General features: G+C 54.6%; 4 protein-coding genes across 4 annotated transcripts; 3 read left to right on the top strand and 1 right to left on the bottom strand.

The window, feature by feature from the left end:
* Positions 1-5,075: 5,075 nt before the first annotated feature.
* Positions 5,076-8,054, top strand: CTAM01_01255 (calcium/proton exchanger; the record flags this gene model as incomplete). Its single annotated transcript, XM_060517297.1, has 6 exons — positions 5,076-5,770; positions 6,203-6,218; positions 6,273-6,380; positions 6,436-6,507; positions 6,561-6,638; positions 6,690-8,054. 6 exons carry the CDS (start codon positions 5,076-5,078, stop codon positions 8,052-8,054), a joined length of 2,334 nt encoding a protein of 777 aa, XP_060387758.1.
* A 2,236-nt stretch (positions 8,055-10,290) lies between these two features.
* On the top strand, positions 10,291-11,553 carry CTAM01_01254 (SPRY domain-containing protein; the record flags this gene model as incomplete). Its single annotated transcript, XM_060517296.1, has 1 exon — positions 10,291-11,553. One exon carries the CDS (start codon positions 10,291-10,293, stop codon positions 11,551-11,553), a length of 1,263 nt encoding a protein of 420 aa, XP_060387757.1.
* Positions 11,554-11,705: 152 nt separating this feature from the next.
* CTAM01_01253 (enoyl-CoA hydratase/isomerase) lies at positions 11,706-12,605 on the bottom strand (the record flags this gene model as incomplete). The annotated part of the gene is made up of 1 exon (XM_060517295.1): positions 11,706-12,605. The coding sequence occupies one exon, from the start codon at positions 12,603-12,605 to the stop codon at positions 11,706-11,708; it is 900 nt and encodes a 299-aa protein (XP_060387756.1).
* A 454-nt stretch (positions 12,606-13,059) lies between these two features.
* CTAM01_01252 (uncharacterized protein) lies at positions 13,060-15,697 on the top strand (the record flags this gene model as incomplete). Its single annotated transcript, XM_060517294.1, has 3 exons — positions 13,060-13,146; positions 13,287-13,417; positions 13,621-15,697. 3 exons carry the CDS (start codon positions 13,060-13,062, stop codon positions 15,695-15,697), a joined length of 2,295 nt encoding a protein of 764 aa, XP_060387755.1.
* Positions 15,698-16,403: the final 706 nt, after the last annotated feature.

The following is a 16,403-nucleotide window of genomic DNA, read 5'->3' as shown; positions in this document are numbered from 1 at the left end:
GGTGACGACGTCTATAGGACGGTGCCCGCCTCATCTTTGAGATTTCTGAGGTTTTAATGTGTGAATACCAGCCAGCAGGACACGTTAGTCGTTTGGCATCATTAGTGGAAGTTGATGGCCTGCTGCATGGTTGGCGAAACTGGCATAGAATGTTGAGAGGAGTTCTTTCTTTCCAGTCCTCTCTCGTGTAATCAGGGAAGTTTGGTGTTTATTGCGTCGGTTCATGGGATGGGGTGTGGTTCAGATACAGAGAAGGCTTGGTGGTTTTTCTTCCCTCACCCCTTTTTCGGAAATGGGCCTTTTTTTTATTCTGGTTGGTTCAACTTGTTCATTTTCCCTCTAATTTGATGGCATCACGTCGGTAACCGATTGAGGTTGCTGGCGGCGGCAAAGGCGTATGGGAATACAGAAGTAGAGAGAGAGTGAGAGAGAGAAATTCAGAGAGAGAAGAGAGACAGAAGAACCGACGTTTGAGTTGTTGACATTATTGTGTGATGAAAGTTGAATACCGTAGTGAGTGAGTGGCTGGCTAGCATCGACTGGCTGGTTGCGGATATGTAGTGTTTAGTATGAAAGCATATTGAAGCTGCATTGGATGGGCAACGCATAGTCTCCTGTGAGATGTGAAATTATTGAACCAGATAGAATGAAGCGCAGTCTGTCGATCATGCACGTCTTACGTAGAAGATGGAACAGGGATAGTAGAAGGCATGTAGAGAGTAGGGAAGCCCAACATCGGACATCTGTACTCTTTCCACCGTGTGTGTGATAGGGAATAAGTAGTAAATGTATCACTCCTTACAAAGCGTCAAGTGGAAGCTGAGAGCCCGCAGAGTCCGCAACTACCCTCATCGGATCTGTCACGCTGATGACGACGGGGGGGGTGGACCGCAAACGAGGTCTTGGTCTTGGCGGTGAGCCAAGGGGGTCGATCTCACAACGTCTCGAAGCCCGGATGGATTTTGCCTCGCTTTTCTAGCTCCTGGTTTCTTGCTAGATAGTCACACGCTGTGATACTGTCATGACGCATGCCTGTGAGTCCGTGACGACCGTCCACTTCGTGCCGCTGTCACTCGCCCCCTTGGCCGCGACGCTCCGACGCAAAGGAGACTTGGACGCTGGAGTCTGGACGCTCGCAAACGGCCCACTTTGGTCTATGGAGTAGTGGTACTGCGGACGTCCAGTCACGGCATCACCTAGTGCAGTATCCGTACCTTTTGATAAGTGTGGCTGTTCGTGGCGCAGCCATCACGACTGCTACTGGGACACTAGTCGAATCTGTACTCCGTACCCAAGGTACGGAGCATCCGTACGGGACACAAACGCATAGCCACCACCCGCCAATGGGCCGGTGCCACAAACGTCAACAAGCCTCCCAAGAAAATTTGACGTCACTCTCGGCACGTGTCGGCCGGCTTGGTATGCATCTGTGGCGTTCCCATTGGCTTGCGAGTGGGAAAATCACCCGCTTCGATAGGATAGGTACGTATATCACTATCAAAAGCATCGACGAAATCCATACAATTACGGATACTAGCCTCCCAGGCTGGCAGGTAATTAAGAAACGATGTAGGATTGGTCGGCCGGCATTTAGCAGAAGACGCAGATGGGAAGCTTGAATTTCGTTTGAACGAACCCCTGTTCGTTCGGCGCAACGACCAAAAACGAATTGCCCTTGGATGGGCAAACATAGGATGTAGGACGGTGTTTTGGATGACGCGTCTCGGCGCCCGTACGCACAATAGGTTGTGAGTTGGATCAGCTTCTTTTGAATTTCAACGGCCCTGTATCTTTCTCGTCACCGGTGGGAAAGGGCACATTCAGAATACGTATTGTACGCATTGAGCCTTCTGTAGCGGAAAAAAAGGAAGAGACAAGGGTAGGATAGAAAAGTATCGTGCTGTTGTTGTTTCCAGTTGTCGAAATTAGGTTGTGACAAACGGGAAAGAAAACGGTCTAGCCGGTAGGGGAGAGGAATTAGGTTGGACGAGAGAAGGGAAGGGAAGGCACAGCGGAAGGGAGGGAGGGGGGCATTGGATGGAAACAAATAGTGCCGGTAACCTTTTGAAAATGCAAAAAGTAAGGCGATGGGCAGGAACAAGCAGAATGTTCGTCAAATCGGCCGGGGGTGAAGAAAAAGCTTTGGGAAGTTTGGGAGCGGTTCCCCGTGCGCTCTTTGAAGCCCCGAGCGCCCTCTTTTGCAACGGCCCTCAACCGTTTGGGGCTTCTTGACGGAGCGGTCATGGACTCATGACTCTTGCAATAATATATCCACTGCTTAGATCCTTTTGAAAGGTCAAAAGTGGTGCGGAGTATATGCCAAAGAATATGGATGCAAGGTGATTGTTGGACCAAGTTGCTCTGTTTCGACTTCGCAAGAGGAGTGCATAGCCGGGCGGAATGCAACTCTGCAGTCTACTACGCTGGAGCGGAGGAGGATCGTCTCGCGTAGAGGTACCTGGACCACGTGTGTCGTCGAGAGAGGTGCCAGCCACTGAGGTGCGAGGGTGATCCCCGACTGATTGATAAGGCAGGTTTGGCAGGAAGGCGGCAGGCCGGCTGGCTCCAGAGTTTTGGGATATCAAAGTTATGGATTATCCATATCTCGAACTGTGCCACTGTGAAATTCCCCGGCCGGTATGTAACTTTTCGATAATGACACGCGGGGTCGACTGCCCGGCCCGGCTTCTTCTTGATCCCCTTTGATGAGGCTTCTTACAGTTTTATCAACAACAAGGGCAAGGAGAACGAGAAACATAAAATGCGCTACTGCATGATCTGAAAAACAAGAAAGATGGGGTCCGGAATCCGGTTCATGTTTCGAGATTGTCTCTACCACGGAACCCATCATCTGTAATCGGTGTCCTTGGCTATGCTTGGCGCACGTTGCGAGTTGAGCTGGGGATGCAGAGGAGCAAGAGCAAGAAGGAGAGCCGAGAAGTCCAAGAGTCCGTCGTGGCTCGGTTTCTAAGTAGAGCACAGAGTATGAATACATCGAAGAGAGAAGTGTGTGAAGAATCGGTGTGGGTGAGGCTCGAGCGAGAAGGTTGTTTGCTTGATCTCCGTCCGGTAGAATGTCCCATTTCGGCCTTCCAACTTCGGCCCTCGAACAATGCTAGTTTCTGGTTTTTTGGACGGTGTGTGTCAATGTGGCGTAGGTTAATTGATCAGAAACTGCTGCTGTAAAGTGCTTGAAGGCTGTAGTTGCGTTGAGCTGGACTATGGAAAGTGCTTGTCCACCTCTGCTGCGGACCTAGCCTGCGTACGGAGTACAGTGGTAAGGATAGAGGGTTGGGACGAGGGTTTGGCATGGGAGGCCGCGAGGAGATTGCGAAATTGGACGCGAATATTTGCGAGTGCAACTCTGTCATTCTGTGAGGCTCAGCTGGCGTCCGGGCGGAGCGGAGGGAGAGGGTGGTCCTCTGCTGGGAGGAGAGTTGTTTAGCACCTAGGGGAGTCAGAGGGGGAGGGATGGAAGATTGGAAGAGGAATTCCATCCCACTTTCCGTCAAGTGTTAGTCGAGTCCCCTGCCCCTCCCTGCCTGCGTGAAGGTTAATGCTTATTAGTGTGTATCCACTGTGGCTCGACGGAGCCAATGGGTTCGAGGTTGCTGATGAGGCGGAGGATGGGCAGTGGTTGTTGTGGTCCTTTGTTGAGAGCGGGAGCCTACAACTAGAGACCGACTGACCGATTGACCGAGGGAGGGACGGAACCTTGGGGGGAGGCAAAATGGCGAGGTCCGATAGGGCAGAGGCCTCCTTTCCCTGCAGCGAGTTGATGAGGTGTGATATCATTGTTGCTGTGTTGGATCTGGGCCTGCAGGCGATGGTGGTGGTGATGATGATGATGATGGAAGAACAGTGACAGGATGTGCATGCATCTGGATTTCTGGATTTCTGGATCCAGATTCCAGACCCCGTATTACCTGACGGAGTAGGTCCTCGGTACAGAAATGGTGTCGTAGTTTGCAGTGTAGCCAAGAAGGCCAAGGGGAAGAGGTCCGTACACATTTCCATGGCAAAAGCTTGGTTTATTGGTACAACCCCGGGCCCAGAACTCTGATGTGATGTGGATGCGGATGTGCTGGATTGTCTCTGTTTGAAGCTATGCTCGTGCTTGCTGCTCGTCCAACCAATGACTTTGGATGTGTGTCCCGCAGTGATGATTGCAGATCCCAAGAGGTCCAGTTTCTCAGAAAACAGGAGACGACGATGCAAATAGCAGCAAATGAGAAGAGAAGAGAAGCTGGGGATGACGAAGTACCGGGAGTGGGATAGACAAAGAGGCAACGGGGGAACAAGCTGAGGCTTAGTGACCATAGTGACCTTGGGAGATGGAGAAATTGTGGGCGCGCCACACCAGCCTGAGGCACATGACCAGCGGCCTCTTACTGGATCTGGTTGATTCACGGTTCATCCACCCAAGACATTTTGCACCAAGGCGATTGGCCCCAGACAAGCCAGGCGCGGTGACGGGGAGCCCCTGCTCTGCTTGTTTCCCGGCGGGCCCTGCCATGCCTGCTTGTTTTGCGTATCAGAGAGAAAGACAGAGACGGTGAATACGTACCTCAAGACCAGAGACGATGGAAAGTGCAAGAGCGTCCTTGCAGCGGTACGCTTCCCCGTTCCCGCCGTCCCAACGTCTCGGAGGTACCTGCTTGCTCGCCGCGGCAAGGTTCCATTGTACCTACCGTCACCCGTGCTACCTTTCCTCTCCTCTCCTGCCTTAAGGTGTCGGTGTCTAGTGTACGTACTTACGCACCTGCGCCAGAGCTAAGGGTACGTCTCTTCCCGGTCCGTGTCTGTCGCCTGGGGACGTTGCCTCTACCTTATCCCCCCCATGTCTATCTCTTAGCCGGTTCGACCTTTAAAGCATCCCTCATCTGTCGCCGTCCGACCACATTCCCCTTCTAGTCTTCTTCTCTCCTTGTCCGTACTTATTTTCCTCCCGAAGCTTGTCTTCACTTTTGCGTCTCTAAGAAACTCCATTGTGTGCCATCGCCAAAAACACTCTACTCTTTCCCCAAAGAAAACCGCGCTCCAGCCGAGACACGAGTGTCCGGTCATCTATTTCGATGAAGAAAGCCTCCTCTGATCCCCCCAATATAGACACCATACGCTCTGGCGCAGCAGGATCAGCGCATGGCGTCCGTCGCAGCTCCTCGAACCGATCCCACGGCAATTCGGCAAACATAGTCACCGACTCAATAGACTTGTCCAGCAAGTCTTCTCTTCCCGCTACCCAGCGCAACAACACGTTCGACACCACGGCTTCTACTACCAATAGTAGTAATGGCGTCGCCAATGGCGTCTCCTCTCACATCACGAGCTCTTCTGCGAGCAACAACCTCACCCTCACATACCCGGACGACATCAATGAGAAAACAAGTCCCCGCGACCTCGAGGATGTTGCTATATCTTCGAAAACTTCGCGGCAGGGGGCTGTCGTAGACGAGGAGGGTGCTTTGAAGAAGAATCAAACTCCCGAACAGAAGCAAAAACCTGGCGTTTTTGCCCGCTTCTACCTCACGTGTAAAATGATCCTGTTCCACAGCTGGGTCAACGTGCTCCTCGTCTTCGTCCCTGTAGGCATCATCACAAAAGCCCTCGGCGTGAGCCCCGGCATCGTCTTCGCAATGAATGCCATCGCCATCATTCCACTCGCCGGCCTGCTCAGCCACGCCACCGAGTCCGTCGCCAGCAAGCTTGGTGACACCATTGGCGCCCTCCTGAACGTGACTTTCGGCAATGCCGTCGAACTGATTATCTTGTAAGTTTTGCCTGACTCTATTTCCATTCTTCCCTCCAAGCCATTCTACGAGGTGGTTTGGGGGAGGCTCGCGGTGGGGAAGCCCAAAGATCCAAACGTGTTGCGGCTTGTCTTGGCACCTGTCTTGGCCAAGCCGCTCACTGGATCTTGGCCCTGAATATCTCGAACCTTGCAACCCTCTGAATGTCTTGGCGCAGTCTTGGCTAATGCTTATTTCTCCAATCCAGCATGTATGTTCCTACCCTTCTGCGGGTGACAAAGACGAGAAAGAGACGAGAAGTCTACACCAAAAGACACCATCACATCAATCAAGTCCCAAATCATGCAGTTCTCCTCTCCCAATGTCAATTCACAACCTACAACCGGTCGTTATTTTCTAGAGTATACTTTATTGCAGGTTTGCTAACATGTACATCTTCTGCGGCTCTTCAGCATCGCGCTTGTCAAGGTAGGATAGTCTAACATGTAATTTCAGCGGACTTGCTTGCTGACTTGGACCCAGGATGAAATTCGCATTGTTCAGGCGTCCCTCCTAGGCTCTATTTTGGCCAACTTGCTGCTCATTTTGGGCATGTGCTTCTTCCTCGGTGGCCTGCGCTTCCGAGAGCAGGTGAGTTGAATCGGCTCTTTTGACGAAATTAGTACTATACTGATACAGTCATTAGATCTACAATAGCACCGTCACGCAGATGAGTGCTTGTCTGCTTAGTTTGAGTGTCATCAGTTTGGTGCTTCCTGTAAGTTTTCTGAAGCCACACCGGAAAATATCCTGAAACTAACCACTTCCCAGACTGCCTTCCACGCTTCATTTCAAAACACCTTCAAGGCTGAGGATGAGACTCTCAAGATTAGTCGTGGTACCAGTGTGGTGAGTACTCCATGATGTACTACCCAAGTCTCGACTGCTAATTTCATGTAGGTCCTCCTATTGGTATACATCTTGTACCTCCTGTTCCAGTTGAAGTCTCATGCCTACATGTACGAGTCTACACCGCAACACATTGTGGATGCTGAGTCCGCTCCTGGCCCGGCCATTGGTTTCTTCGACTCTTCCAGTTCTGAAGATAGCTCCGACTCCGACTCCGATTCAGATGCTTCTGACAGCTCTGGAGGCACTGTACGCAAGACAATGAGAAAGGTCATGCGCGCCGGTAGAAGGCGCAAGTCTAGTGTGGTTTCTGTCAACACCGACGGTCTCCCCCGTACCCGTAACTCCTCTGTCGGTACAACTCACGGCTCTGAAGGATCCGCCAGTCGTCCAGCCATTCCTCGCTTCAACTCTGTCGGTAGCGATGAGGCCGTTGAGGAAGACAGGTCTCGTAAGCACAGAAAGCATCGTAGACGTCATCACAAGCATCAGAAGAAGTCCAAGAAGGCCTCCCGGAACAACCTTGTCGATGTTGAAGGCCATGAGCCTTTGACCAGCAGCGCTCAAGCGGGTGAACCCCGCCGTCTGGACTTTGCCGATCAACCTGCTGGCCCCTCGGAGCCGACCGATACCACTCAAGCCGCCAAGAGTCGCCCAGTGTCTGGCCTTCGCGGGCTGTCGATTAAGAACTTCGCCCCCGCTGTCTTCACCACACCCGACGAGACCCCATCCGCCGGCCCCGCTGCCCCGGCCGGCCCAGTCCCCCGAGTCCGTTTCGGTATCCGCCGTACCAACTCCTTGCCTGACCGTCTCAACCAGTATGGGAACGTTCGCCCCCCCGGAGGAGTATTCCCCGCCCAGATTCCTGGTGTCGCAACTGTCAACAGTGGTCTGAGTGCCAAGGACGAGACTGCCGACAATGATCACCTATCCCGCACTGCTGCCGTCCTTCTTCTGCTCTTCTCCACCGCCCTTGTCGCCGTCTGCGCCGAGTTCCTTGTCGACTCCATTAACGAGGTTGTCAAGACCAGTCCTCTTGGCGAGATCTTCATCGGTCTCATTATCCTCCCCATTGTCGGCAACGCAGCAGAGCACGTCACGGCCGTCACTGTCGCTATGAAGAATAAGATGGACCTGGCCATTGGTGTTGCCGTTGGTAGCTCCATCCAGATCGCTCTCTTCATCACGCCCATTGTCGTCATCATCGGTTGGGCTATGGACCGCGATATGTCGCTGTACTTTACCTTGTTCGAGACAGTCTGCTTGTTCGTTTCAGCTTTCATTGTCAACTTCCTGGTACTCGACGGAAGGAGTAACTACCTTGAGGGCGCTTTGTTGTGTGCAACATACATCATTATCGCTGTGGTTGCTTTCTTCTACCCCAACTCGGACGAGGCGAGCTCCTTCGGTGCCTGAATTTGGGGGTATGAGGTCGCATAATAGGACATGATCCTTATGCTATGCGGTTGGCCTGATGAGGAGGAGTGGTTGTTGGTGAAGAACAACTTACGACGCTTCATGAAGATTTCTTTCTATTCTGCTGCTATGACATATACCCTATGGCACGCGGCTTTTATTAACAAGGGGGTGACTTGGGATTGGGGTTATATCATTCTTGCACAAGTTTGTTGCAATTTCAAACTTTTGATCGATGGCGCACACAATTAGTAACTTTGGTTCACTGTCTTCCACACGGGAACAGGCTCTTGGGCGCCGAATATACACGCATTTTTACACCATGAATTATGAGATATGCGATGCTTTCGATTGTGAATTTTGTTAATATTGGATACTTTCATTTTTTTCTCACGGCGCATCTCCGCCTGGCTGTTCATCTTCAACACCGCATTAACTTCTCCTCCCTTGCCGCTGACATGAAGGATCAAGGAGTTCACCAGCATTGCCTTGATAGGCGAGGTTAGCGACAGACTAATGTGCCGCCCAGGATATTTCCTCTATTTCGCTTACTCTGATTGTAGCCATTCATGTAAAGAAAATGAGTATGTGGATGGTACTCGGTTTCCCAGAGATGGCTGGTCGAGGTAGCCTGTTTAAGCTCTGAGTCTGTAGCCGTCATCTCCTATCATTTCCGTGGGAAAGTATCCCGCATACGTACCGTGCTGGCGAGATGGTATGGCATAGTCGGGGGCTAGTAGATGGCTGGCTTTGTCTGTGTTTTATGCTCGATGTAGGACGCGGTTGAAGATTATGGAGGTAAGCCGGTGTTGATGTTTTGTATATCCAAGGTGAAAATTCCAAGGTAGGTATAGTAGATTGACGACGACAGCAATGCATCTTAGTCTGGGGTCAACATCTTGTTTAGTCAGCAACGGAGTGATATCAGGTTGACAGGTAGGCATAGGATCGCATTTGATTTCCGCCGGTGTTCCAGAAACACGAGTGTTGTTTATGGAGAGAAACCAATGCAACCCCACGGAGGAAAACCGCAACGCCCATACATCAAGTTGGCCATTCATGGTGACATGGTTCGGTGACATTGAGGGGATGGAAGTTTCGGCCCACTGGGTAAGCTTAAAAAGCTAGCTGCGCCGATTGCCCCCACACCAGTTCCGCCCGATTGCGCCGGGTGATGATCAGGGTACGCCATCGAGCAGTTACCTAGGTAGGCGGCCTCCTTGTTGCCACTGCCGTGGCTTGTGTTTTCTTCTTTCGTCCAGTTAGGTGTATGTTGGTCGAGGTAAAGAGGGTGAAAAGCCGTTGGTCGCACAAGAGACTTCTTTCTGGTGTCATTGTCTTTGTCTGCCCAGGGTGGTGCGGTGCATTGGCGCATGTAGCTTTGTTCTAGGTATGTGGTAAAGTAAAGACAAAGTGCTTGCACCTTGAGGCGTCGAACTATCAGGTACCGTAGTGTACCTACGTGCCTACTATCTTGGGTAAACCAAGGCACAGAAACACTCCAAACGCAGGGAGCTCATTGGAGTGTCGTTTATACCTGTTGCTGCGGGGGACTATGCAGCTCCAGCGTCCTGCAGCAGGTATCGTCAAAGAAAAATGGATCCCAGCTGCCTATTGCGGACAGCTCCCAAAGTTCCACCATCATGGTCCTCTCATCATCACTGGGGGAGCCAGTCAGCCTACCTACCGTAGAATCCCGTCATCTGCTACCGCCCAAAGAAAACACAGCCACCTTTGTTCTTCTTCATATCAACGCCTCACCCGCCCCCGTCGTGCATCATCGCTGCATTTCACCTACATCACCCGCGACGCTAGACGAGTTTTCCATACCTGCAACATCTTGCACATTTGCCAATTCCCACCCTCACTCGTCTGGGTCGCATTGTTTCAGGTTTCCCACTGCTTTACCTACTCAAGCTCAAGCTCAAGCTCAATTCCGACGTCAAGGCGCCCACACACCCAGAGATACTCTCCGCAACATCTATTACCCCTCCGACTCACCACATTTGTTCCGCAAACACAACGAACCACGAAAGATCAGACACCAGACGAACTGCATAAAAAGCCCCAAAACCTTCTCCCCCCCCCCCCCCCCCCCCCCCGAAGTTTTTCCCCCCCACCCCCAACAAAAAACCCCCCCCCCCCCCCCCCGCCCACCCCCCCTCCCCCCCCACCCCCAACGAACTGCAAAAAAAACCCCCAAACCCCCCCCCCCCCCCCCCCCCAATTCCTGAAGATGTGTTTCGGCAGCAAGGCCGACAAGGATGATAGTCCTGCCCCGCGTCCCGCGCAACGTCCTTCTTCACTACAGCAGCAAGACACCAAGATGACCAGCAGCAATCAGCAGCAGCCCCAATACGCGCCGCCGGCTGGTCCGCCTCCGGGGCAGCATTCGGCCCAGCAGCAGTATGCTCCTCCTCCCGGCCCGCCTCCGAGTCAGACGTACACCGCCCCGAGTGGTCCGCCGCCAGGCCGGGCTGATGAATTTGCGCCTCCCTCGGGTCCTCCTCCGTCCCATGGAGGATATGCGCCGCCATCGGGTCCTCCTCTCTCACACCAGCAGAGTGAGTACGCGCCGCCTCCGGGACCTCCGCCGGCCCGCAGTGACTATACTGCTCCTCCTCTGGGACCTCCGCCATCCCACAATGACTACACGGCTCCTCCCTCGGGCCCCCCACCATCGGAATCGAAAAAACACGACTGGGAGACGGCGGTTCCCGATACCACCCTCTTCCCACCGCCCCCGGCCTTCTTCAGCGGGTTTGACCGTTCCCCTGCGAACAACTCTACGGAGCAAGAGGCTGAAGCTGGGGAGGCCTGGGTGGCCCAGTACCCTCTCGTCAAGCCTATCAATCTTGACGCTAGTGCTCTCGAGGCTTTGCGCACGCACAGGATATGGCTTCTCCAGCCTCAAGGATTCCGCGGCACAATGGCCCAGCCCGTCTCGGGTAAGTGGGAGATCACGACGCAAAGGAATGCACCCGATAGCACCATCATCGGCTACCCGCCTTTATACTCGGTCAAGCACAATTCGCCTCTCGCCACCGGCAAACCCTTCAAAGTCTATTATGAAGTCAAGATTCGCGGATCGGCAAGTGAGGTAGATCTCGCCCTTGGCTTCACCGCGCTTCCGTACCCCAACTTCCGTCTTCCCGGATGGCACCGCGGCAGTCTCGGTGTTCACGGCGATGACGGACACAAGTACATCAACGACAGATGGGGCGGAAAGTCTTTCACAACACCCTTCCAACCCGGCGAGACGCTGGGTATCGGCATGTCCTTCACGGCTCAGGGCGGCAGGATGAGCGTTGAGATCTTCTTCACGCGAGACGGTAGACTGTCCGGGAGCTGGAACCTTCATGAGGAGGGTGACTCTGAGCAAGATTTGCCGGTCAACGGTCTGGAGGGATACCATGACCTGAGTTGTGCCATTGGCACATTCTCCAAGAACGAGTACGATATCATCTTTGACCCGGAGTTGTGGAAGTACAGGCCTTGAGAGCGGGTGGGCTTGGTTTATGATTGAATAGGGGGTTTCCATAAGGGTGGACTGGGTTAGCGGGCGGTTACATACTGCAATCAGGATCGTCCATACAGTACTTCTCCTCATGTCATGATTTCAATTTTACAAATGTAATTTTACAGCGAATTTCAAATCTTTGCTTTGATATCAACCTCTTTCCACCACGGGTACGCCGTCGGCGCATCCTTCTCCATCGTCGCCTCGAACCGCGGCGCTCTCTTCTCCATGAAACTCTCCATCCCCTCTTTACTATCCTTCCCGCTAAACAGGTCGAAGAAGATCTTGCTCTCCAGCAGGTGCGCCTCCTCCGGACTCGCCGGCGACCTCAGAATCATATCCCGCATCACCCTCGCGGCCACGGTACTCACGTTCGCAGCGACATCCTCGGCGACCGCCAGGGCGCGCGGGAGAACCTCGCCCGGCGCGACGATCTCGCTGAATAAGTTGCGCAGCAGCGGGCTCGTGGCGGGGTACACCCCTCCCGTGGTACACAGATGCAGCGCCGGGCCGGCGCCGATGAGGCGCGGGAGGTAAAAGGACGAGCAGGCCTCCATGTTGAACCCGCGCCGCCCGAAGACGAAGCCGATCTTCGCGTCGCGGGAGACGATGCGGATGGAGGCGGGGAGGGCCATCGTGATGCCCACGCCGACGGCGGAGCCGTTTATCGCGGCGATGATGGGTTTCGAGCAGTTGTGCATTGCTAGGGCGACGAGGCCTCCCGTGTCGCGGTGGGCGTCGCGGTGGGGGGGGAGGCGGACGCGGTTGTGGAGGTCCATTCCTGCGCAGAAGGTTTTGTTGGAGGGGTCTGAGCCGGTGAGGACTATGGCTTTCACGCGGGGGTCGGTGGAGAGGAGGGTGTAGGCTTTTGCTAGGGAGGATGCCATTTCGTCTGTGAAGGCGTTGCGGGCGGAGGGGCGGTTGAGGGTGAGGAGTATCACCGGGGTTGGGGAGGGGGAGGAGGCGGGGTGGTGAGAGAGGGTTATTTGGGGGAGGGAGAGGGTGTTGTAGGATGTTGGGAGGGAGGACATTGTTGTTGATGGGTTCTTGGAGGGTTGTGATTGATGATGTATTGGATGTGGAGTTGAGGTCGTGGTGATGAGGTTGGTGGTGAGATTGTTTGTGATGGAATTTGTGGTTTTTGATGGAGGTTGAGTTATTCAGATTGACTGGATTGTAGGGGATGGAGGTGGGGGATAATGTAGATAGAAGTGAACTTTTACGTGGATGCGCTTTGCCGCCGTCTTTGGGTTCGAGGTCAAAGGTTGGAGATGGAGGGGAAGAGCGCTTACAACCGGTACCGAGGTCCGGAATGGTAGAGTGATCAACGTCCATGCGGAGCGGCCCGGCGTGTATCAGGGACTGGCTTGGTTGTTAATTGCTGTCAGAAACTTGGAGATTCTGAAATTTTGGTTTGATCAAGCTACTTACTCATTATGAAGCCGATTAACGGGATTGATGACCAAGTTCCCGAGAGATACAGCCATGACACTTAGTGGACGTACAGCTTCTCACCGAAGCTCACCGAGCATAAGGTACTTCGGTAAAGACAATGATAAGAATGCGATAAGAGTGAGATAAGATAATCAGACAGTCTTCGCTACCGTGCATCATGATCTTGGCACAGTACGGCTGACTCAACTAACCACTTGCGCATCGTCGACGCTCTCCCATTCAGCCAAAGACGCATTATCACAAGACACGACTTGTAGAGGAAATCTAGAGGCATGGTATATGATTGGGATGCCCACGAGAAGCTATGTTTTCAGCTCTACATCAATGAGAAGAGGTCCCTCGAGGACATCATGGTGTACCTAAAAATGCACCATGACTTTGCGCCCTGGTCAGTTTGAGTCTCTTTATCCACCTCTGCTCCCCTATGGTCTTCGTGGTTCCTCTCGCCGGCCGGACTGCCCGATCCACATCCGGCAAAGCTTACCCCCGTTCCACAACGGAGCCGGGACTGGGGCCGGTGCCGGGGCCGAATCCGGGGTAAAGTAAAGGCTGTCGGACTACACATGTCGCTCGCTCACACACATGGTACAGCAAAAGAGCCTTCCAGACCCAGTTCCGCAAGTGGGATTTCCCGTCCAAGCAGAACCCTGCGCACAAGAACGGCCGGCTGGTCGCGCGCGTCAAGGAGCTGTGGGAGCGGAACCTGACGCAGGGAGAGATGCTGGCCGTGCTGAGGGAGGATGGGTTCGACATCAAGAAGCGCGAGCTGATTCGCGTGAGGACGAAGAACCGGTGGCTTTTGAAGGCTGCGAATGGGGAGCGGTCTAGGGAGGGTAATGGGGATGAGGAGGAGGTGGTGGCGGGTTCTGGTCGGCGGGAAGCATCTGTGGTCACTATCGACGACGGCTTTGGGAGCCGGGGTGGTGAGGGGGTTGTGACGCCTGGTACTCTTACGGATCGGGAGATGCTGGGGTCGTCGCTGCCAGGCGAGGGCGAGGGCGACGAAGACGACGACGCGGTGAGGGGCACGGAGAGCAACGGCAATAACAGCAGCAACAACAGGAGGAAGAGGCGGCGGCTGCGAGCCTGGGAGGCCGCGTCATCTCATGATACACAACACTCCATCGCCCCGCGCTTCCCTTCAGAGACCACGCTCGACGACGCAAAAGCCATCCTCGGGTTGGAGACGGACGTATATCGTCAGGTGCGGGTCAAGTTTGCGCAGCTCTGCGAGGAAGCCGGCATCGTCAAGAAGACGATCGCCGGGCCGGAGAGGTGGGAGGCCGTCAAAGCCCGGCTTGTGAGGGAGACGCCGCGGCTGAGAGCAGTGATGTGGGACGACGAGGAGTCTGGGGATGCGAACGGCAACAGCAACAGCAACAGCAACAGCAACAGCAGTAACAACCAAGAGTCCAAGAGATTGGCCCTCGACGTTATATGTACGGACATCACAAAGCGGGCGCGGACGCTGGAGAAGCGGCTCACGCTCGCCGAGGCGAAAAATATCCTGGGCGTCAACCCGGAGGAGGCGAGGGATCTCCGCGCGGCGTTTGAGAGGATATTGAAGCGGGAGGGGCTCGGTTGCAAGTCTGAGGCTGGGCCGGCGCAGTGGGCGGAGCTGAAGGCGGAGTGGGAGGCTAGGTCGGAGCTGGTACGGCGAGTTCTCGCTCCGCCGGGGGACGAAGGAGACGAAGGAGACAGCGGTGCTTCTTCAGTGCATGCTCACGCTCACGCTGAAAAGGTGCGGGCTTTGGATGTTCTTGCGAAGGATGTGATGAAGAGGCTGAGGGATGATGCCTCGAGGCGGGAGCAGCCACAGAAACGAGGAGTCACGCAACAGACGCAACTAGTTCGCGACGACGCGAAACGGCAAGAGGAAGTCCAGGCAATTCAGGTCCGGGCCCAGCCCGCACAGCCAGAAATGGCTGATGCTTTGGAAGACGAGGATGACTTGGGCGGCGGCCAGTACGTCGATGCCAGCCAGGTATCCGTACCGCCGTCTATGGGACTCATGCCCGGCTCGGGGGAAAGCCAGCAGCCGCAGATGCTCATGCCCACCGTGTCGATGCAGGTCCAGGCCGCCGCGGCCGCCGACCCGATGGGCCACTCCGCGGCGAGGATCCTCTCATCAGCGCTCCTCGGGCAGCCGGACATGGGGCTGGAAACCCACCACATGGGCTCGTCTCTCCTCCTAGCAGCCGACGCGCAGGCGGCGTTTGTAGACCAGCAATACGCGCAGCAATACGCCGTAGCTGCTGCCGCCGCAGCACAGCAGCAGCAACAGCAGCAACAACCTGTCTTCCACGCACCGTCGTCACCTCTACCACAGCACCAGCACCTGCAGCCGCAGCCTCCGTCTACCACGAGCATAGCCGTCTACCTACGCCTCCACTCTTCCTCCACCTTCATGGCCACTACGACCATCTGGATCGCGACGCTAAGCTCGCATTCCGTGCAGGAGCTGCGGCACGCGGCGGCGAGTAAGTTCCCGGGGGCGATTTGTCTACGGCTGGAGGGGGTGTTGAAGGATGGCAAGGGCGGGGAGATGCCGTTGGCGATCGAGCAGGACGGAGAGCTTGCTGCGTATTTGGCGCATTTGAGGGGGGCTGCTGGGGGGCTTGGGACGCCGACGTTTAATGTGCAGCTTATCCCTGGATGGAAGACTTAAGGTGCTTCGAGAGACTACCTTATTATAAGGTGAGATTAGATACTTTGGGGGGGCTTTCTACGGACAATGGGGCGCATGTTTGATATAACGAGGTGTATGGATCTATAGGATTGGATTCATGGAGTTCTGTACTTTGAGAGATCTTCCATTCCTTCCAGGCAGGCCGGTGACAGTCGTTGAAATGTGGAAATGATGACGAGGAAGTGAACGGTAATTGTATCGGGAGTCTCGGGGCTTGTCCGTGCCGACTTAGTATGCTTTCCCAAGTTGGTATGTAATCAACACGGAATCCCAAGCCATAAACAGTCAGCCATGGCATGTTCACGTCTGCTGTGCACCCAACATAATGGACCATGGGTGTCTCCGACCTCGCTAGCACGCCATTCCATTAGCCAGAGTTATCCTCGGCCTTGGATAAGCGGACGGAAGGGGGGGGCCAGACGGTGAAGAAGTGGAGTTCCACACCGGCGCGGGCATACCACGGTACTACGGCAGCCCCACCGCACAACCCTTCCCCGCTTCCGGGCCGGCCAATCCTTATCCCCGATAGGCTCGCAGGGTGCACTTTCTGCTCCAGTTCCATTGCTGCAGGCGGCTTGCATGGATTCCATTTCGCCATCCGAGCTCCAGAAGTGCTAAGACGGATGCAGCTCCACCCAGCTACAAATAATCTTTACCTGCACTACTATTCGCAGTCGTTCGCCCG

Source organism: Colletotrichum tamarilloi (assembly GCF_030869305.1).
Source record: "Colletotrichum tamarilloi strain Tom-12 chromosome Unknown Scaffold_3.1, whole genome shotgun sequence".
Classification (NCBI taxonomy): Eukaryota; Fungi; Ascomycota; class Sordariomycetes; order Glomerellales; family Glomerellaceae; genus Colletotrichum; species Colletotrichum tamarilloi.
The sequence above is the reverse complement of the archived record's forward strand: the minus strand, read 5'-3'. Positions and strand labels throughout refer to the sequence as shown.